This window comes from Salminus brasiliensis, chromosome 9 (assembly GCF_030463535.1).
Source record: "Salminus brasiliensis chromosome 9, fSalBra1.hap2, whole genome shotgun sequence".
NCBI classification, from domain to species: Eukaryota; Metazoa; Chordata; class Actinopteri; order Characiformes; family Bryconidae; genus Salminus; species Salminus brasiliensis.
Genome location: NC_132886.1, coordinates 8,253,689 through 8,277,108, shown reverse-complemented (window position 1 = coordinate 8,277,108; position 23,420 = coordinate 8,253,689). Strand labels below are relative to the sequence as shown.

The window sequence follows — 23,420 nt, the reverse complement described above, 5'->3', positions numbered from 1 at the left end:
TACCTGTTAGCTCAGCCCGTAGATAGGCGGAGGCACATGACTAGAGGGCCGTGCAACACCCAACACACTACTTCTGCAAACCCTAGTCTCTGTGTTGGCTTTCGTCCCAATGTCCGGGAGGCTAGGGTTCTCTCCACTGCGGCTGTGAACTTGCTACTGGGAAAGGCAAGTGAAACAGCGACTCTGCCGTTGGTGAAACTTGGTGTGTTTACACTAAGGAGGCAGTTAAACCGCACTGCAATTCGGACACATACAATGACTTTCTTAGTGGAAAGGTTGGAATATCTGTTCCTATAGGGTAGAGGCCATTAGTAACAGCTCATACTGACCTCTGGTTTTACAGGTCTGTGACTAGGTGACCAGATTAGGGGACGTTTGCAGTCATGTTGCAGCAGTTCTTGTGGCTGTGGGACAGTGTGTAAGGGTAGCCACCCCAGCCACCTCTATTTACAGTGGCAATCCTTGCTGTGTGTTGTCTTTTGGAAATTTCCATCGCTCAAGGGAACATTGTAACAACATGGTCCTAATTTAACACGTCACACAAAAAGAGAAGTGGCTCTGGCTACTTTCCATTGTTAAGAATTGTGTTCACCGCTGGATGAACCGGCCTACGAACAGCTATGTCATGAATATTTGCTCATAACAGTCAAGAAACAGTTCATAATTTCTCAATCCAGTTCATAATCTGTTCCACTCACTGTCCACAGTCCTACCTAGTTGGTCCACCTTGTAGATGTAAAGTCAGACACCGAAGCTCTGTATCTGCTGCTGCCCAGTTTGTGCTGGATGTTTCTGGTTGTTGGACTATTCTCAGTCAATCAATGATGCTGAGGTGTTTAAGAACTCCAGCAGCACTGCTGTGTCTGATCCACTAGTACATCCAGTGCTGAGAATGAATGACCCACCATCCAAATACTACCTGCATTGTGGTGGTCAGTCCTGTGGGGTCTTGATCATTGAAGAACAGAATGAAAGGAGGCTAACTAACAGAGTATGCAGAGAAACAGATGGATTCAGTCTGGACTTGTAGAACTACAAAGTGCTCCTATATGGGAGGTAGAGCTAATGTAGAAACAAGAAGGTGGTGTTAATGAAGTGGCTGGTTGTTGTAAAGTGCGTATATTTAACCTATGCCTGTGTTAGCAAGTTAATAATGCTACAGATGTGTTTCTATAATTCATAATCACAACATCTAATCATTGGAATAGCTTAAAACACTATCTGCTCTGCTTAGAACACCATCAAACAAACCATAATGCCTCATTAGAGGAGTGGATACTCCTCAAAATGCCTAAACCTTCAGGCATTGTGTCCTTTTTTACTGACCAAAAAAGCATAAACTCTAGTAATACTCAAGTAATACTAATAAGTACATCCTTAAGAGCCAAAAAGGGATGGAGAGAGAGTGAGAAAGAGAGCGAGAACATATGGGTAGAGTGAAAAGTGGTGTCACTAACCAACTGTTGAGATTTCAGAATATTTATCCTCTCCTCGACGTCTTGCATTTTTCTTGCTCGTGGCTCGTTTCAGCACTAGATGTTGAGAGAAATGTGGGAGAGATGTGATTTTATTGCTCAGAACAAAAAGCAACACAACAACAAGTAAGACATCTTTACAACGCATCCGTTTCACTCCCTGTTGTTTTTGGATGCTTCGTGTGAAAGGACATGAGTGGAAAAACATGACTTTTCATCATTTTAAAGGGGAAATTTAGTAGCAAAGGCCAACAGTAGCAAAACAGCGGTCAAGCGCAAGCCCAACACATCAGCCGGCATGTAAATAAGTGAAAAGAAATGTTGCCGTGGTAACAGAAAAGACTATCCAAGGCAAGCATTGAGAGAGTACATTATGTGTGGCTTTATAAGGCATGTCCTCCGTCTGTGAGACCAAAAGACACTGTTGGAAAGCGTACAAGGAGTAATATGTCAGACAATAGTAGACTGTATCTGCGGTGCTTTGGAACAACTGACAGAGCTGTATGACACTGTGGCCTCGGCACATGATGCTAATCCCCTCGAAAACATCTAATCGGCCCTGTAAAAGCCTCCAAAATGTGATACTAACCTAAAAACCAGATCAGTTGATATCATTTGGAGATGTGCACTACTATTCAACCCCCTAATAACTCTAATAGGTCCAATAAGGGATTTTGGTGCTGACTAACTTCGGACCGCTCTTGTGAAATCTTTGACTGTTCTTACTGTGCAAAGCTTCCAGCTCATGGTTTGATGGCTTTTATGCTGCAACTGCTATATTTAAAGCCCACCAAAGAGTTTCTATGGTTAGGGTAAAAAATCTGTAGACTGAGAAGAGCACTTCAGGACTGGTTTAGTAACCAAGCTTTGGTTGATTTGGAGGTGTGCTTGGGATCGGTGTCTTGCTGGAGAGTCCAATTTCACAGCAGAAAGCTTAATGTTCTTCCCAGAGCGACTTACAAGGTTACTAGTATTACAGAGGTGGGCCAATGTAGTGTTAGGAGTCTTGCCCAAGGACTCATATTGGTGTAGTGCAGCATAGTCACACAGACTGGGAATCAAACCCCAGTCTCCCACATGGTGTAGTAGCTCACTGACGGCTAGTGGTTTTATCTGCTGCTCCACACCAACCACCATTGGTCCATGGTGCTGGTCATGCGGTCAAGATTGCCAGTTCCTGGCATCACTGACCCACCTCCATGCTTGATCATGGTGGCAGCATTCCTCTGGTGATAAGCTCACTTTTTTGCACCAGATCCATATGACTAAACAGATCTACAGGCCTATCCAAATTCCTTTTGGCGTATTCCAGGTGACCCTTCACAATATGCTTGTGAGAAGTTCTTGGTTGATTAGTGATCTTCTCATGAAAAGCTGTTTTTGGTTAGTTAGTTCCAACCTTCATCAGGTCATCCTAAAGTCTTCTGAAGTGACACAGATTTGAATCTCCTAATGAATTGGCTGAGCCCCCATGTCATTTTGGGCGCTCTCCCACAGCCAGACAGGTTTCCTGCCATATCTTTCATATCTTGCCGTTTCTTGTTGACATCAAACTGGGAAAACTGTCCATTAAATAAAAATATATACTGTACAATAAGTGACCCCCTTTAAAGTGACTGACCAAATTCAACAGAGGTCCAGGCAATCAGTGCTGGTAGTCTTACAGTTAGTGAAATAGAGATCACCTGTCTGGAAGGTCCAGTCACAAGTTAATCAGAATTCCTGGCTACAAATATTGCATTCAAGTGCACATACAAGTCAGGGAAAGGATACGGAAAGAAGTCCAAGTCACTGAACATCAACTAGAGTTCAGTCAAATCCATCATTAAGGAATGGAGGGAATATGGCACATGTGTAAATCTGCCTAGAGCCACCCATCCTCACAAACTGAGTGAGCGTGCAAGAAGGAGGCTAGTGAGGGAGGCCACCAAGACCCCTAGGACTAATCTGAAGGAGTTGAGATGGGAGAGACTCTGCATTCAACAACTGTTGCCTGGGTTCTTCACCAGTCGAAGCTTAATGGGAAGCTTAACGTCAAAGAGAATCAAACCTCCACTACAGTTCACCCAAAGGCATGTGGCAGACTCTGAGGTCAACTGGAACTTTGGCGTGATGAGCTAAAAGTGAGCTTTCTGGCTAGCAGACTAGATGCTGTGATTGGCGGACACCAACATTTTTTTACCCTATAAACACATCATCCTCACTGTGAAGTATGGTGGCAGCAGCATCCCTTACTTATCCCGTACTTATAGGAGTCCTGGTAAACTTGCAATTCAAGCAATCGCTTATTTTACATGATATATTTTTATTTAATTGACATTACGTTGTGGAAATCAGTTTTCATGTTTGATATTAAAGTTTTTTTTTTATACATTTTGAGTTTTTTTAAAAATAAATTTAAGTCAAAACAGAAAATGTTTTTGATGGTGGTTCCATTTCTATAAGCAATAAAAGTGGAAAAAAAACTTCCAGGGAGGTGAATATTTTTTGTAGTCACTGTATAAATACATCACAGCTGAAGCAAATATCAGCAAAATCTCATTATTGACTTTCCAGTGAGTTAGTCATAACGTAACGGGGCATCAGCAAGCAGTAGGTCTTAAAATCAGTGATAATATAAAAGGGTTGAATAAGAAAACCACTTAATTTAAAGCAAGTTTAACCCCTTAACAGCCCCTTTGGACCGCCGGCGAACCAAAGTGTTATTACTAGCTTCTATTAACAAACAACAGCCCCAATAGTTTGTACAGAAGTCCCTGTAGTTACTGAGTAAGACACCTTAGTGTTTATTAGGCCTTTCTACATTAAGTGGTTAAAGGAATATATGCTTATATTCTTTGCAGGATTGAATATTTCTGATTGTAAGTGCATATTGTGTATGAGCTGTGTACATTAAAGCCTGACCTGAGCTTCAGTGAGTATACTGTATACTGTAATGGATATTTTAAGACCTGGAAGGTCATGTCAGTTAAGCAAAGCTTTTAGGTGATAGATATAGAAACAACTAAAAGGAAAACACATAAAAGCACAGTAAGTGCTTCGCCCGTCACTATTAGAAAAGAAATCCTACCGTCTAGTGCAGACCTTCCAGAGTTCTTATTCTCCTCTGCAAGCATCACCTCCTCTGTGGGTGAAAAAGCAGACAACATCCGGACAGATAATGAGCTTGAAGTATCTTCTCTTGTCATTTTTCTCAGAGTGATCATTTGCAGTGAACAGTGTTGGATTTGGATGTCAGCTGGTTTGTCAAAGGCATAACTGCTGAGTGTGTCCTGTGTAAATACACGATCCACTGTTTGTGTGTAGTCCATCATTTTAACTGTTTAAAGTTATCCAGCACCTTTGCCATATTTTGCACTGTAGAAAACAATGACTGTACCAAGAGTGGTGCCACACACACACACACACACACACACACACACACACACACAAATGCACACACACACACACACGCTCTTGCACACTCCAGTCAGTGAGTCAGGCTCACCTTTTTGCTAACCCTTTGCTGAGTGGGCGAGAGCGTTTGCTGTGCGGCTCGTACATCGCAGCGGCTTCACACAGCCACTCTGCTCCACACACTGCCACGCTCACCTGCGCTCGCTCAGCACAGGTAGTGGGAGGACAGGCTGGGGGAGGGGACTGCGCTGGTGTGTGTGTGTGTGATTGTGTGTGTGTGTGTGTGTGTGAGTGTGTGTAGGCATGGAGCTAAAGCACTAAACCTTTCAGTGGGATCAGGAGATACACACTTATACTAAACTCACACCAGCAGGAAGGATAGAGATCTCACTGTCATAGAGATTGATAGACAGATTGACGGACTGATTAAATGATTAATTGATAGGCAGATTAATTTATGGATTAAATGACAGATATATTAACTAACTGACTTACTGACTGACAGACTGATTGCTTGAGGGGATAATTGATTAACAAATTGATTGGTTGATTAACTGACTGACTGATTACCTGCTTGACTGATTAACTGATGGATAGATTGATTGACTGGTTGATTAAATTATTGACTAAGTAACTGATTAATCAACTGATAGATTGACTAAATTACTGACTGGCAGGCTATTTGCTTGAGGGGATTATTAATTAACTGGCTAGTTGATTGATTGATTAACTAACTGACTGATTAACTGATTGATATATTGATTGATTAAATGCTTGACTGACTAACTGACTGATGGCTTAACAGACTGATTGTTTGATTGATTGATTAACTGGTTGGCAGATTGGTTGATTCTTTGATTAACTGCCTGTCAGATTGATTGGTTGTTTGGTTGATTGATTAAGTGATTGATTGGTTGCTTGATTGATTTACTAATTAACTGTCTGATCGCTCGATTGACTGCTTGATTTACTCACTGATTGCTAGACTGATAGATTAAACATCTGACTATTGAATAATTAATTAGCTGACAGATTTTCAAATATGTTGATTGACTGATTGATTGACTAATTGACTGAGTGACAAACTGATTGATTGATTGATTGGAAATGTGACATTTCAAAGCAATTCCAGTATGTCCAGTGGTTGATATTTGAAATTAGAGAGCAAACTAACCCTGTGTTTTTGCTTACGGTGGAAAGTTAAAGTGTAATGACTAAGGCTAATCGGTATTCTCTGAATAAAGTGGGTGACCTGTATAAGCTTTAAGACACAATGGCCTCTGGCATTACTGTGTGTGTGTCTAAGCAAATTCCCCAGCTGGGACTTTTACTGGAGGAGGTCATCAGTCCAGGTCTTATCCGTCCTTCTTTTAAGCAGACAGTTGCTATACATCAGATACTGCATGTTTAGACTAATGTCTATGACACTGGTGGAAGGTTAAATATCAGTCTGTCAGTAAGTATTTTAATAGAGTCTGCAATATTTAGAATGTGCAATACATGGGCTCATATATATAAGTGTAAATAAATCACCAAGAAGCATAAATGCGTTAATAAAAGGCTGCTGTAGGATATGAAGCACAATTTGCTGTCTGGGAGAATCCCACTTAAAGGTCATCTGAAAACACTGGCTGAAACTAATTTACATTTACATTTTTCCATCCCAGATCAGCAGTCGATCAGTCAAGACAGTCACAGGGCTAACATATATATACTAATAATAATAATAAATACTAGAGGTCAGTCTGTCCTGAACTCCCCCTGAGAGTCAGAATAGAGCACTAATATCTACTAAAGCTTTTATTGCATCTGCCCTTGTCTTGTTCTTCTCCACAGGTTTTGCATAGTTTAGTAATCTATACACTCAGGCTCTAGGAATTGAGTATCACCTAAAATCCATTGCATTAGGGCTACTGGGTGCTCATTTCTGTCAGGGTCATGGCTTAAAGTATCTTGAATTCAGGGTCTGTGGACACTAGCTTTGGTTATTCAGACTAAATGTCTGTATTTAAAGTAGACAGTTCTGACAAATATCAATATTGCATATTTGACGAACATTATAAGGCCCACCAAATGTCACCCATGAAGGGCTCTGTATGTAATGTTCGGAGTGAGATAGTACATGTTACAGTACCAGCTCGGTCAATCCAGGCACGGTAGCCGTTGAGTTCCCTCTCCACCTGCTGCTGCCGCCTGAGCTTCATGAAGGCTCGCCGGTTTTCCACTCGCTCTCTCTCTTTAGCAAACTCACTGTGGGGAACAGAGGACAGCATGACACTCACACTCTTCTACACACACACACACACACACACACTGAATTTGAAAAATTAACAGTGTTAAGGACCTCTATCCTGCTCTATGTTTTGCATTCTACGTCTTTCACATAGGAAACACATGACCTTCCTGTCTGGAGTCTGGAGTCTATGTGGGTTCCAAAAATACCGTGCCGTACTGTGGATTACATGCAAATACGTTTGAAGACTAATGCCAGTATCTAGGGCTTTCCATGTATGTATTCTAGATATCCCATGTATTCTAACGCAGGCCTAGTCATAAGTCTGGACACACCTACTGATAGAAGTGTGCTCCGTTATAATGTTTTTATTCTTCTCCACATTTTAGAGAAATATTAAAGGCATAACTAAAAGGCAAACTGCCACAATTCGTATTTCTAATGAGCTTGAAGAACATGCCATCCATTGGTGTACCCCGACATAAGTCTGGTATTCTACATGTGTAGGATTCTCACCCAGAGAGGACTCCCAGAACCAGGTTTAGCACAAAGAAGGAGCCGATAATGATGAGGGGAATGAAGTAAATCCAGTTCCATGTGGGGCCCAGTGCGTCATTAGTCTGAGGAGATAATGGACAACAGGCACATTATTAGCCCCTGCCTGGAGAGCTTCTAGACAATGATGGAAGGCCCGAATCAGTAATTGACAAAAAAGCACCAAAGCTTCTTCAGAACTAGCTCTGAGTTCACTCAGAGGGCGTTATCTCTTAATGTTTCTTAGATAATGATCTTATGGCATCTTTTTTTGTTGTTGTTGGACAAAGAGAATTGCAGAAAAGTGTGTATCCCTGGTTGAAACATGCAGAAGAGTTCCTATTACAAAAGACCCATTCGCCCTCCCACAGTGTTCCTGCTGAACCTGTGTTGGTGTAGGTCTCTTCACAGTGTAACGGCTCTCCGTCACTCATAAACAAGCACCACCAGCTGAAAGAACATTAGTATCATTACCCTTCACATTAATTAACTTTATTCTAAGGTCGGTCACCCACACACAGATGTGCTAGTGCTAGATTAACATGACTGTACATTAGAGTGTACAGTTTAATCTAGAATGAATGAAAACTGCTCTGTTCTATACACGAAATGGACAAAAGTATTGGGACACCTGCTTAATCATTGTTTTTTGCAAGATCAAGTATTTAAAAAAAGAGTTTATCCTGTTTTTGTTGGAGTAACTGTCTCTACTGTCCAGGGAAGAATGCTTTCTACAATATTTTGGAGGAGCAAGGCTGTGAGGATTTGATTGTATTCAGCGACAAGAGCATTACTAACTACCCAACTTATCCCCAAAGTATTAGATGGCGTATTATCCATCATTCCAGAGAACACTCTGCCACTGCTCCACAGCTCAATGCTGGGTGGTGCTTTATATCCCTTTAGCCTACCCCTGGCATTAGGCAGCATGGTGCTAATAGGGTAGTGTTTATTCTGTTCTATGAGAGTACTATTGGTGGTACTTCACTACATGCACTAGTGGCACTACAGGCACACTTCTAACACATTGGTTCTCATGGATTACTGATTTATTTAGCAGGTGAGCTTCTAAAACAGCTTAAGCTGGTTTGTAAATGATGGATCTTCAGAGATGACGTCCATGTAAAATGAATTCGTCTCTAAAAACGGTTCTGCTTAGGTTTAGCTGGCCAATATGAGTGTATGCTGTGGACGAGGAACATGGAGATGTTTAGATGCTTACATTGTAGAGCACAGCAGTCCAGCCCTCCATGGTGATGCACTGGAACACTGTGAGAACCGCGAAGAGGATGTTATCGAACTGCGTGATGCCGTCGTTCGGCCCTATCCATGTCCCATTGCAGTCATACTTTTCTGGACACCTCCGCACTCCGCAGGCAAACTCCACCTCTGACGAGTCCACTGTTTCATTTTCTGACCAACACAACGAGATGTAATTCTCCAAATGTGGTTGAGGTTGTTAGCTTAACAATTTCCAAAGCTCTCCTCAAACATAGACCAGTATTTCTAGCTATTTTATTTGTCTAATTTGTCTGATTTATAAAAGTCAGGAACTGGAGTTCACAGAGAAAGCAGTAACTCAACTAAGCAGACGTTATCTTTATGTTTTTGGTATTTACTCTAAGGCTAGCTAGTGTCATCTGGTGTTTTACATGAGCTAATATGCGGGAAAAGTCCTAACCGAGGATACTGGGTATGGGCAGGCAGGTGTGGTGCAGTTTCCCACTGTAGAACTCCAGGCCGATGATGGCAAACATCAGGATGGCGAAGAAGAGAAGGAGGCCGATCTGCAGCAGCGGCACCATCGCTTTGATGATGGACTTCAAAACAATCTGCAAACCTGACCGTGCACATGACGTCAGAGGGGTTACACACACACACGCATACACACACACAGCTGCAGCTTCAAGACCTCATTATTCTCAAAATACATTATACAAACTCATATATTATATAGTTTTTATTCCAAGTCATTGGAGCATTTCTATTGGTCCATTCATCATCAAATCCAAAAAGTCAAAAAGTGAAAAAAAACTGGAGATACAAGGGTTTTGCTGTATAGTATTGCTAAACTTAGAGTTACACCTCCACCTCCAATGCATTTGTGAAGTGCACGAACGCAATTAGGGCCTGAAATTAAAGGATGGTCGTTCGTTCCTCTGTTTGGCCGCTGATGAAGGCGCTGGGCTTATTAGGGAGATCAATGATAAGATATTCTAAGGCAGGCTATTTATAGTGAGCAGGATGTAATTGTTATTAATGAAAGAAACTGTGGAGCGAGCCGCCGCTCTGTGAGAATTCCTGCGGCTGGTTTCAGCTCCTCACTGGGAGCTGAGGATTCGGAGAGACTGGTTGGAGCTACTCACTGGGGATTCCTGAGACTAGTTTCAGGGGCCTCAGGACTCGCACTGCTCTCAGAGTCCTCAGATCCACCGGGATGTTCATGTGAGCTCCAGCCGTGGCCAGAATCCTGCAGTCAGGAAAATAAATCACACAGACACACACACAGACACACCTCATCACTGACCTACATCCAAATACCCCCCCCTAAGATCCATGCTTATATATGGCAGGTGGACTTAGGTGCAAAGTATTGTCACTGTCACGCAAAAACCTTGTAATGACAACGTCACAGGAGAGGAAAAAAAACATTTCAATGGAAGTCAATGTAGAAAGGTTTCATCACAGGTAATTGTGGAGCATTTCTATTGGTCCATTCATTGTGAACTTTTGACACACTGTAAAAAAACAACTGCAAGACTCTGCAAAAATAAAGAAAAAATGGCAACAGTAAGGACTGAAGGTTTTTGAGTGATAGCAACGATATACTGTATACAGTAGTGAAAAAGGACTCTTTGACTTTCTGGTGCTACATTAGAATTGTTGGCCTATATGAAGAACCATATACCAGAGTCTTTCCTTGTATTTAAGAACCAATTAATCAGTTCAATTAATGGTTTTTTAAGTGTTCATGGTTCTACAGAGCACTATCGCCTTTACTAAGGAACCCTTGAACAACCCCCCTGAGATAACAAGAGATTACAAAAAGGGGAAATGCAATGAATACATAATTAGTCCACTATATGAAGAATGAGAGCTCAAAGAGAGAAAGCAGAGTAGTTTGCAGAAAACAAATTGCTAAAAATTGAACTGCATCATTTTTCTGCAATGCTGGTAATGACAGGTTGGAGCTAATTCAGCAAAACACAAAGCTCCATATGCTTAGCTGTCAATTACCAACGTTTCAGCCGAACAGAATTCACTGTAAACATTTCAGTCACAACAGAACAACATTTATTCACTTTGTTAGAAAGCAGTTCTTCTTAAACTTCTTGTGCGCCAAAGCCGAAAAACACAACGTGTCCAAAAGTATCTGGACATCCACAACTGCACACACACACACACACACACACAATCCTGATACTCTTCACAGAAAGAATGGAATACTTGGAATAGCCACAAATGAGCCTAACGTCCCCAAACTCATCATCTGGAGCAATGTGAAGTCCCCTAGCATTGAGCTGTGGAGCACTACGTCTTCTCTGGAGTAATGGAGCTCCATCCAGTACCTTTGGGATAGACTTAGAATGGATGAACTAATCATCCAACATCAGTATCTGACCTCGCTTACGCTTTTAAGGCTGAATATAATCAAAAATCCTCACAGGAATGCCCTTCTAGTGGAAAACCTTCTCAGAAGAGAAGAAGCTGTTACTGCAGCACAGAGGAACAAACCTCCTTACTAATACCCTTGAGTTCAGAAGAAATCTGGCTCGGGATGTGTCTTCAAACTTTTGGACATACAGCGTATGTATATAAACATAAGGATAAGTTCAAGGGATTAAAAATCACATGGCCTGAAAAACAGATAGGAATAGGGTTAGAGAGCAGCTGGAGAGCTATAGCAGTAGAAAATGAGTGTATGCTGAGTGGGAGCTCCAAGAAAAGGATGTGCTCGGAGGCGTAGAAGGGTGTTCAGCCTCCGAACAAAAGCCGTGTGACTGAATATGTACCCGTCTCAAGGTTATGAATCCAACCGGAACATCCAGTGTGTTTGTTCCTCTTTGTGTGCACCTCACCGTACTGTATGTATTGCTTATATTGGGAGCACCTGTTTTACTGTTGGGAGCAGATGCAGCAGACATTGTACATAAACAGAAGGTATTGGGTATTGGAATAATTCATTAAAGCCACCATTAATGCATTAGGCTTATCAGATTAGAGTCTTCAAATCTTAATGACACTCGGACTGCACTGTTCAAGTGTCAGAATCGGATATATATAAAAATATATATAACGAAAAGAGAGAAAGAATTAAAAATGTTTATACATGATGGGAATATAATTAAGTGGCAAAGTGACAGTAAGTGTGATCATAAATATAGAATATGCTGTATAAAGCAGTTCAAATGTTGCATCTCTAAAATTACTGCACATATGAACAGTATATATATACATACATAAATATTTCACAGATGAACCATAGTGTCCCACATTGAGGGAGGAGCTATAGAGTTGATGTCCACAGGTTGGAATGACCTTCTGTGGTGCTCTGTGGTGCATTTCAGTGGAGTCTTCAGCATTGCCATAAGTATGGGTAGAAAATGGTCCTAAACAAATGCAGTCCTGAGCAACTAGTTCCACTTACAAGCTTTTATATTTTCATATATAAATCTGTTAAGTTTGCCAATCCAGATTAATAATTGCTTACGCTCAGTCACATAAAAGACAGACATAATGGACGTAAAAGATGTGAAATCTGAGACACTAGCAGTCTTTGAACTGGCAGCATTTGGGGACAGAACAAAAACGAGACAAAACACAAAAGCACAGGCAGCTGAGGTAAGGCTGGTCAGAACAGCGAACAAGGGCATGAGCTGAATTAATGCAGGATCCATTCAAGGACAGAGGACTGACTGGCCTCTATTCATCACACAGCACCAAGCTGCACTAAAACCGCCCAAAAAGCATCATCACTATCACAGCAATGTCACATCTTATTCAAATGGTGCTCTAATTCACACTTTCAGCCTTTATTCAGATTCAACGCATAACATCGAGTTCAAAATGCTCCTGAGCTACTGAGCCAGGCGACATCATTAAAGCTAATCAAGAGTAGTCAGGGTTGAGATAACAAAGACAAATTCGCCACAATGCTAGCGTTAATTAGGAAAGCGACCAATAGGTGGAACTGATGACAACCCAATATCATCCAAAAACTGCATTTGATATAATAAATTTGATCTATCTAAACATGTATCTCCAAAATGATGACTTGACAGGAGAAGGCAAAAATGTTCAGAACTGAATAGAAGTCAATGTAATAATAAATGTTTATTCCAAATTATTTAGAGAATTTCTATTGGTCCTTCCATTCAGAAATATTTAAACAGTGTACAGCGCAGCTACAGAGTTCAAACCATGGAGATACCTGGTTTTCACTGGACAGTAGTGATATATGGTGTGAACACTCCAGTTTTTGTTCGTAGCTGGTTTCAAGTGGTTTTAGCTGGTCCTTGATGGTCGCGTTACCGCAGATGTTTCCATAATGTCTAATAGAGAATGTTGTGTAACAAACGTTCTAATAATGTTGGGATGCAAAGCAATATTAAATCACACATTTTCTGAATGCTTCTAGAATATTATTTCTATAACTTTACAGGCTAACATTCCCAAAACCCTTTAAAAACATTGCTATGCGCTCCCATATAATATTTTCTAGAGAATATTATATATATATAATCTATAATAAGAATAATCTTTAAGTCAAATCCCATCAGGCTGCAGTGAATTCTGGACAGGTCCCTCAGGTTTTAAGTTAATATGGCCAGCTCAAATTGGTCAAGCTGGTTAAGCTTGTGGATCAGCTTAGCTCTTGACCAGCTGGTCTACCAGCGTTACCAACCCGACCAAGCTTGTTAACCAGCATAGCCATGACCTAGCTGGTCCACCATTAAGACTGGTGTTAATGGTCAAATCGGTCTTGCTGGTCAACCTGTGTGGTCAGGTTTATTGATCAGCTTAGCTCTTGACCAGCATAGGGTATGTTTTTGATGGTTTAGCTGGTCTAACAGCGTTACCAACCTGACCAAGCTTGTCAATCAGCATAGCCAGTGTGATCACACAGGTTGACCATCATGACCTAGCTGGTCCACTATTAAGACTAGTTTTAATGGTCAAGTTGGTCTTGCTGGTCAACCTGTGTGGTCAGGTTTATTGATCAGCTTAGCTCTTGACCAGCATAGGGTATGTTTTTGATGGTTTAGCTGGTCTAACAGCATTACCAACCTGACCAAGTTTGTCAATCAGCATAGCCAGTGTGATCACACAGGTTGACCATCATGACCTAGCTGGTCCACCATTAAGACTAGTTTTGATGGTCAAGTTGGGCTTGCTGGTCAACCTGTGTGGTCAGGCTTATTGATCAGTTTAGCTCTTGTCCAGCATAGGGTATGTTTTTGTTTGATTGTTTAGTTGTTCTACCAGCATTACCTACCCGACCAAGCTTGTCAACTAGCGCAACCACTACAATCAAACAAGTTGACCATTATGTACTAGCTGTACCACCATTAAGACTAGTTTTATAGTCAAGTTGGTCTTGCTGAAAGGCATACACTATACTGGTCAGGAGCTAAGATGGTCAACCAGCTTATCCAGCATGCTTACCAGGTACGTTTTCTCCTGGATGACCAGCCTTGCAATCACCTTGACCATCAAAGACCAGCTAATATTATCTGCAGCCGAACACTGGCTACTTAAAGCTGGTCGTGAGCTTGATTTTTCAGCAGGGTACTATAATAGAATGACCCTAAGGATAGAGTCATGGCCATGTCCACAAGGGCTTGTTAAACTGTTTAGTTTTTGAGCCGGGCAGTACATTATTTCAACCCTGCATGAATTATGCAGATTTACTGATGCAATACGTGAGGTCACACCCACATCCTTGCTGTCCCATGATAAGTATACCCTCCTTAATTCAGCTAAATGAGCCAGCAACACCCATTTCCCTGCAGATGTCCTCACACATACGCATACACTCCACATAGCATGATGTCACACGTCTTCCCACATTTGTGTATTATAGCACTGCACAAAGAAGGCACATTATCCCATCACTTGATGTCCTGATTTTAAAAGAAGAGATTTCACTAAAGCGGCCCTACTATAAAAGATACACGCGGCTGAATGCCTTTATCACTATGTCTTTAAGACCTGACCCTGAAACACACCATTCACCGCTTCCATTTCCTCCAGTCACTCCCAGAGCCCTGCAGAAGTCATTTCTCCAGTATTTGCTGAAGGCTTTGAGGAATTAAGGATTGCACAGCGAACATGCGAGCCACTGAGGCAGAGCTTTCTCTCTCTCTCGCTCTCTCTCTCTCTTTCTCTAATGGTAACATCAGCCAACAATGCTGCTTCTCTTTCAGAATCGGAATGGAAAAACAGTGTACCTGACATGTCCAAGCCTCAATTCCTAACATGAACAGAATTTGCCCTCTCCCACACACATACACCTACACACCACGCAGCAATGAGCTGTGAGAGGCCAAGGCAAAATCAGGAGGGAGGGGGGGATGGTAATATCAACACCAAGTGGTGAATCATCAACATAACTGTAGCAGATGCACCATATTTGCTATATTTTGTACTCGAAGGATTGCGTTTTTTAACATATAATGAACATTTAACGGAGACACACTCCACGCGTGGCTTTCTAATGAGGGCTATCTTCAGACTAATTGGCCTCCACCGCCATCAAAAGGCTCCAGTTTTAGTCATTTCGCAGGCTCTGCACACACACTAGCGCTCCATTTGCTCTTTAATGATGCTTAGCGCTGAGACTTTTTATTTATTTCAGCTGACTGTGGAACACTTACTCAGATTCGCAAAAAAAAAAAAAAAAAAAAATGACTCAGGCACTCAGTTCCAAGCGAGAAGTCACTCAGATCCGGCTATAGTCTTCGGAGAAATGTGAACGATATGATGGACAAGAAATTACACTCTTCAAAAAAAAGGTGCTACAAAGGCTTCTTGGAGCGATGCATTGGAAGAACCACTTTAGAAAAAGAGATGTATGAGTGTGAAGAGCCTTTTAAAGATTTAGGGCGTTTTCACACTACAGCTTTTTTTCCGGACCCAGCTCCGCTTGCTCTGAGAGTTCGCTACGTTTGGTCAAGTGTAAAAGCTGATTTCGAGCCTGGGAGTGGCCCAGAGCACCGATCTCTGGTCTTCCTCAAATCAGTGGTCTGGGTTTCACTTCTAGTGAACCTGCTGAAACCCACAGGACCCCCATAGACCAGGTGTGACCCTGCAGTGCTGAGAAAGACCCACCACCCACATAATACCTGTGCTGTGGTGGTCAGCCCTGTGGGATCATGAGCACTGAAGAACAGTGTGAAAGGAGGCTTATAAAGTATGCAGAGAAACAGATCTACAGTCTGGAATTGTAGAAGTACAAAGTGTCTCTATATGGTATATGTGGCTGATATAATGGGCCAAGTTCATACTGTATACTAGTATATGTCATATTTCTGAACTCTATATATCGCCATGTATCAGATTTCCATGTGAGCCCAGATCTCCTCTTGCATCTGCAATAAAAGGACAGGTTTCTAGAGAACTAAAAGCTGAACCTGCGGTTATAAAGTGATGCTGGCATTACAGCTGTCCCTTTAATTAGGTATTGGATAATTTGGGAAATGGTTAATATGGATACATGCGCTAAAATGTTGCAATATCAATGTGAAGTGATTTCTGTCTGAAAAATCACAGAAATGTGTGTATAGACGGGGCTAAATGGTCAGAGTGTCGCTGAGTTCAGTGAAAAACAGTAGGATAATTCGGCCTGTAATTTTCTCAGAAAAACAATGACAGCCAATTTGTACGGAAAAATAATAATCACTGAGTTGCACGGGTAAAACAGAAAATCAGGCAGGACCACATGCACGTTAAATCCTGTCCGAATCGAAAGAGAAGGCGCTTATTTTGCATTACTGCAGCAGAGCTGATAGTGCTCATTAGATGAGTAATGTTTCTACTCCATCAGAAGCATCACATAGCATATGCTGATATTCATTTGTTTGCATGTGGATGAGAGTAAGCTATTAAATAAAGAGTTTAGCCCACAGTGATAATGCTGAATAACTAAAAACCAACCAGCCTACGATACAGTTATCAGCTGTTATCAGAGCCTTTTAGAAAAATCCACATTTGCCACTAGTGTTTGTGACATTAAGGTGGTATGCATGTGGACTCGTCTCTTAAACACAACATTTCTGACCTAAAGGCAGCAATAAACACAAGGGAGGTCTAAAAACACCTGGAAAAGCAAAGCAGACAGACCTGTGGGAGGAGACACAGGAAAAGACTGTGAGAATGGCAGGGAAACCATGACAGATATATTTAAATTTACAATCGCCTTTTGCATCTCCTGTTCTCAGTTCTCAGTTTTGATAGTGAGAGGTGCTAATAGATGCTAATTAGTTGGCCTGGTTGCAGCAATGGACACATAGGAGTGAGTCCAGCAAAAGTCTAATGAGCAAAGAGTTTAACCATGAGCAAAATGCAACGTATTTTGCTGCAGCATAATGGGGATAACACCACTGAGCTCCATGCAAGACCGGGGTTCAATTCCCTGTCCAGGAAAAAACTCCTCGCTGTACTGATAGTAGTCAAGACATTTACATTTATATTTAAGGCATTTAGCAGACGCTCTTCTCCAGAACGACTTACAAAAGTGCTTTGCTATTTACCCAATAAAAACCTCAGCTAGTTTGAATAGACTAATAGTTCAAAGATACCTTTAGGTTTAGACATTACTAAACACAAGTCAGTAAGGAGACCACTCTGCTATTCGCCCAAGTACTCTCAGAAGAGGTGGGTCTTCAGTCTGGGTTTGAAGACAGCGAGCGTTGGACTCCGTTCAGACACCCAGGGGAAGTTCGGTCCACCACTTTGGTGCAGGACAGAAAAAAGCCTGGACGCTCGTCTTCCATGAATTTTGAGGGATTTTTGAGCCGTACTTGAAGCTGGAAGGGCTCTTGGTGTGGATCGGATTTTGACCATTGCCATCCAGTATGGAGGGGCTGGTCCATTCTGGGCTTTGTAGGCCAGCGTCAGGGTTTGAATCTGATGTGGGCTGCAGCTACAGGAAGCTAGTGAAGAGAGAACGCAGCAGTGGAGAGACGTTAAAGACGACCCGTGCCGCTGCAAGACTCTCAAAGGCAAGAATGCACCAACTGGACAAATAGGGACAAGAGCAAACAACAGGACTGTCTGTTTGGGAGGCCATACTGGTATTTGATTGTTAGAGGGGTGTTCTCTCTTCGTTCACTCTGGTTTGGGGCAGTGGTGGCTCAGTGGTTAGAGCACTGGGCTATTAATAATATGGGTTCGGCAAGCTGCCACTGTTGGGCCCTTGAGCAAGGGCCTTTTCCCCTCCCTGCTCCTAGGGTGCTGCAGCAATGGCTGCTCACTGCTCCGGGCTTGTGTGCTCACTGCCCACTGTGTGCGTTTGCCCAGTCGAGTGTGTGTGTGTGTGTGTTCACTGTACGGATGGGTTAATGGCAGAGGCCAAATTTCATCTGTGTCCAACACTAAACGAATGAGACCTACTGGAACAGATGAATATGAACCTATTGGCATCATGTCCAATGTCAGGTGTGAGCTAGAGGGGGGTATAAAGCCCCCCCAGCATTAAGCTGTAGAGCAGTGGAACTGTGTTCTCTGAATTGAAGGGAGTATCAACTTCAACAAAAGCAAGAAAGCAGCTTTTTTAATATTGTTAATTTCAGAAGAAACAACGAATGAACAGGTGTCCCAATACTTTTGTCAAAATAATGTACCGTTCCTGCATTTGTGGTTCAAATCAATACAGATGTACAATAATCCCTAAAATTATTAAAGACCTTGGGCAAGACTCTGAACTCTAAGTTCTCCTATCTGTGTAACATGATTCAAGTAAAAGTCGCTCTGGATAAAATCACCAGCCAAATGGTAGATTGACAAGCAGCAGGAGCTTGACTTTCAGACTTCAGTTATTTCATAAATCCATTTTCCAATTAACAGCTATTTCTGTAACAGGTTGGAAAGCAATTCTGATGGTAATCCACCAAGGAAGCCTTCCTGATTTAATATCGCTATTGTACTCAAGGCCAAAGCATACATCACTCTTTAAATGTCACTAGGCTTGTTAATTTAATGAAAATATGAGCCAGACTACAGTAGCCAGCAGCAGGGTAGCAGAAGTGCCTGTGCAGACGTTGGCCTCATTCTAGGCCCTCCCTGACGCCCTGTCATGCACTACATATCGTACAATCGACCTTGCTGAAAAAACTCTTGCAAAACCCAACACACCTTTTAGTCGTCAAAGCCATATTTTACTAATTTGAGGCCGTATCTGAATGGGGATTCGCCAGATTTAGCACCTTATCAGTCTGACACTCTCCAAGACAAACATAACGAACGGAATAGCTCAGTCCACTCAAGGGAAGCACAAAGCACCGACATGGGAGCACTTAAGCGAAGCGCGAGTTGTGCCAATAAAAGGCCATTATCTCAAGACGAGCCGAGAACGGTATACCAAAATGTGAAGTTTCTCAACGCAAGTTCCCTTCAGACCTGAGAGCGAAAAAATATCAAATTAGCTCTGCGTCTCTGCAGATTTGCTTGCAGCGATTCATTAATTCCAGATGAAATGACAGCCGCGAGCCGTGGCCCACTGGCCTTGTTTCTAGTCCCTGCGGACTGGAGTGACACATGTGTAGTTTTCTTTTAAGTCTGACTTACTTTTACTGTGTTGAAGGAGGTCGAACGTGTGATAGAAGAAAGTGTGTCAAGCTGCATACGGGGGAAACTGGGTTAGATTTCAAAGCTGAGGGATCGAGCTAATAAGGGGCAAATGTGAGATCAGAGACAAGAGCCCTGAAAGGAGGAGACAAGTGGACACCTGCAGCGCCTCAGCAGTGAAGCGTTTTTTTAAGATAAGACAGCCAAGACGGGAACCAATTGCGGTGTTACGGAATGATACACTATATGTCCAAATGTTTGTGGACACCCCTTCTAATGAATGTATTCAGCTACTTTAAGTTGCACCCATTGCTGACACAGATGTGCAAATGCACACACACACATACACACAGCTTGTCTAGTCCCTGTAGAGAAGTACTGCCAACAGAAAGGAACTCTCTGGAGCAGATAAACATGAAGCTATAGGCAGCATGCCTAATTCCAGGCATGAGCTAAAGGGGAATTAAAAGCCTCCCAGCTTTGAGCTGTGGAGCAGTGGAGCTGTGTTCTCTGGAATGATGGTGGTGGTGCTCCATCCAATACTTTTGGGATGAGTTGGGGAGTTGGGAATAATGAGGTGGTAATCATCATCCAACATCCTGACCTCATTAATGCTCTTGTCACTAAATACAATCAAATCCTCACAGCAATTCTCCTCCAAAGTCTAGTAGAAAGCCTTCTTCCCTGGAGGGGAGAGACAGTAACTCCAACAAAAGCAGTTTAATACCCTTGATTTCAGAAGAAACAATGAATGAGCAGGTGTCCCAATACTTTTGTCCACACAGTGTCACTTTTCCTGCATTTGAGATTTAAATCAAAACAGATGTTCAACAATCCCTAAAATTATAGGCCCAAATTATCATAAACATATACGTACCATTGAGTTTCTACTAAGCAACACAAACATTATGTAGTTATGAGAATGAGGAACTGAAGGGTGGACCCAGTGTTTAAGGTGGTAGTAACATCTGTACGAGGATGATCAGGCTATAAATAACTCATTGGATGTGTGGAAAATGGGTCAAAAAGCAGATACAGTTAATAATTTGCTAAAAGGAGTGACTGCATTTGGGCGTGCCAAAGGCCATAGTGTGAAGGAAGTGGGTGAATCTGCAGGTGTATGGAAGCGTACGGTCATACGGGTCTACAAGCAATGGCAGAAATCTCAGCCTACAGTAAGGCTTGTGAATGAAAATCACTTCCAGGCAGCAATTGCATCAGTCAGCACAGGTCCTTCACCACCACTTTCTGAAAGAATGCTCTGCAGGGAACTGCAGACCATCAACATATGGAGCAAAGTGGCACGCAGTAGGCCTGATGTCACTTCTGCTCAAGAATGTGGAGAATCTCCTTTAGGCTGGGATTTCTGCCACTGCTGGTAGATCCGTATGACCGTAAGCTTTCATAGACCTGCAGATTCAGCTACTTCCTTCACACTGTGGTCTTTGGCATGCCCAAATGCAATCCCTCTTTTTGGCCAATCATTAACTGTATCTGCTTTGTGACCCATTTTCCACACATCCAACAAGACACTGACTGAACTGTACTACCTCTTCTCAATCTATGAGTCCTGTCGTACACTACGTGCAATGCCATCTGCAGGAGCCTGAAGTTACTACCCCCTTGAAAAAGGCAAAGTGACTAATTTCTTGTCCAGGGAGCTAACAATTCTTTTCTGGATTTGATATGCAATGCTGAAACCTGGGTTCTGCTTTCCCTTACTGTGTCTTTTATGTATACATCCTCGCCGTGTAATGCTGGTAAAGAATTTTTGGCCAACACCTTCTCAAACCTACTGCAAAGCAATTTCTAAAACAAATGAAACCCATCAAATCATTTTGGCTTATAGTCAAGTGCTCAACAAACTCTCCCTTCTGTATCTAAGAGATCCTATAAAAGTAACTTTTAAAAAAGAATAAACTGAGAATGAAACATCACGTATGTGTCATTTAAGCAGCTTGCCTGCCTCGACACTTCCAAACTGCATTATATGAACAGAGTGGCTTCAGACTTACAGTCAAGGTCTTGGCTGAGTTTCGCTCCATCTCATCTGCTGCACGTCTGACATAACAAGACCTTTGCCAAAATTCTGTTTGGAAGGCAGAATTGGAAAGCCTCTCATTTTTTTATCAGCACTGGCTAACCCCCAGCACTTTGCAAGCTGAATTACATTAAAATGGGCCTTCAAAAACCTACTCGTCTTCAAATATGCATAAAATGAGCCTACTGTGAATAAAAAGGAGCTCGAATTCAACTCGTAGGTTTGGTAATGACCATGCAGACATCTGTTTGATAAAAACGGTGAACATGCCATCACTTCCATTACACATCCAGCAACCACGGAACCAGGAATCCAGTAAACCATGTGAAGCCCAGTGCAAAAATCGATTCCAGACTGGGCTTTAAATGTACGCTTCCCTGCTGTTTCAGTGATTCCTTGATGTCACCCACCTCCACACCTCCACCAAGAGTGTGATGGCCCCATATGTGGAGAGTTCCCTCGGCCTGCCCTGCCAATGCCAGCTGTCACTCTCTCCTACTTGAGGCCTCGATTAAATGAGGAATTTAAGCTCTAATAAAATATACAGAACATTTAATACGACATTCAAATACACTATATGTCCAAATGTTTGCGGACACCACTCCTAATGTAGAAATGTATTGGCAATAGTATAGGACTCTCTGGAGCACATGAACATGAACCTATTGGCATCATGCTGCCTTTTGCCAGGCTTTTGCTAGAGGGGTACAAAGCCCCCCAGCATTGAGCTGTGGAGCAGTGGAAGAACTGTGCTCTCTGGACTGATGATGGTGCTCCAGCCAATTCTTGATGCTTGGGATGAGTTGGGGAGTTGGGGATGATGGGGTGGGGTGTGATCATCCAACATCCTGACCTTACAGCATCCTCATAGCAGTGCTCCTAAACCTAGCAGAATGTTTCTTCCCTGGACAGTAAAGACAGGATAAACCCTTTTTTTTAATTAGGAAACGAACACTGAATGAACAGGTTATACGTTATGCAAGTCTGCAGACAACGAGACAGACAGATATATGCTGTACACTCACTACAAAAGCCATTACTACCATTGTAAATGAAATGTTGACAGTATAGTATTGAATTAACACTGAAACTGAAGGGCCATGGATATGAAAGTCTCTTCATTAAGCTGAGTGATGAACTGAAAACCTTAATGTGTTTTCTAGCTTAGATACCGTAACTAGGCACCGGCGCCTCTGGGTGAGACATTACTGTGCATATGCATGCTCACACTGTGCCTCACAGATCCTCCTGAGCTGGATAATGTTAGCTAACTGTGGTCTTGCAGTAGGTTGTGTATAAATCCCCCATAATTCATCATGACAGAAGTATACTTCAGTAAAGTAAAATCAAACCACAATAGTGTGTTTAATGTCACTGAGGGATGTCCAGTGACTGTCCAGGGAAGAAGTCATTCTACTAGGTTTTGGAGGAGCATTGCTGTGAGGATTTGATTGCATTCGGTGACAAGAGTGTTAGTGAGGTCAGGATGTTGGATGATCACCACCCCACCTTATCATCCTCAACTCCCCAACTCATCCCAAAAGTATTGGATGGAGCACCAACCATCATTCCAGAGAACACAGTTCCACAGCTCAATGCTGCTGCTGGGGGGCTTTATACCCCTCTAGCCCACGTCTGGCCTTAGGCATGGTGCTAATAGGTTCATTTTGATCTGTTGCTGAGAGTTCTATTCTCTTGGCAGCCATAGGTGCAATTAGAAGGGGCATCCACAAAGACCCTCCCTAAGACAATACATGTACAAAATTCTTCAAGACATACCCAATTCTGAATGATCAGAAAATGGGAAGGTTCAGTCAAAACCGTGATGGCTGGTGTGCTCAAAAACTCTTTGAAACATTCTAGTGGAGGATTGGTATATGTCCAAAAGTATTCAGACATCCCTTCTAATCAGCGAAGACATCATCTTTAAGGTGCACATACTGTACATACAAGT

The 23,420-nt window shown here is 42.3% G+C and overlaps 1 protein-coding gene across 2 annotated transcripts in view; it reads right to left on the bottom strand.

Moving 5' to 3' along the window:
• The window catches only part of cacna1eb (calcium channel, voltage-dependent, R type, alpha 1E subunit b), an 89,992-nt gene that overhangs the window by 52,335 nt on the left and 14,237 nt on the right, over positions 1 to 23,420 (bottom strand). For both annotated transcript variants that reach the window (XM_072687279.1, XM_072687280.1), the window contains exons 4-10: positions 10,005 to 10,108; positions 9,320 to 9,478; positions 8,861 to 9,051; positions 7,621 to 7,724; positions 7,006 to 7,121; positions 4,546 to 4,599; positions 1,458 to 1,532 (exon numbers count right to left, since the gene is read on the bottom strand). In XM_072687279.1, the coding sequence (XP_072543380.1) occupies positions 1,458 to 1,532; positions 4,546 to 4,599; positions 7,006 to 7,121; positions 7,621 to 7,724; positions 8,861 to 9,051; positions 9,320 to 9,478; positions 10,005 to 10,108 (803 nt within the window). The remainder of the gene's footprint in view (positions 1 to 1,457; positions 1,533 to 4,545; positions 4,600 to 7,005; positions 7,122 to 7,620; positions 7,725 to 8,860; positions 9,052 to 9,319; positions 9,479 to 10,004; positions 10,109 to 23,420) is intronic.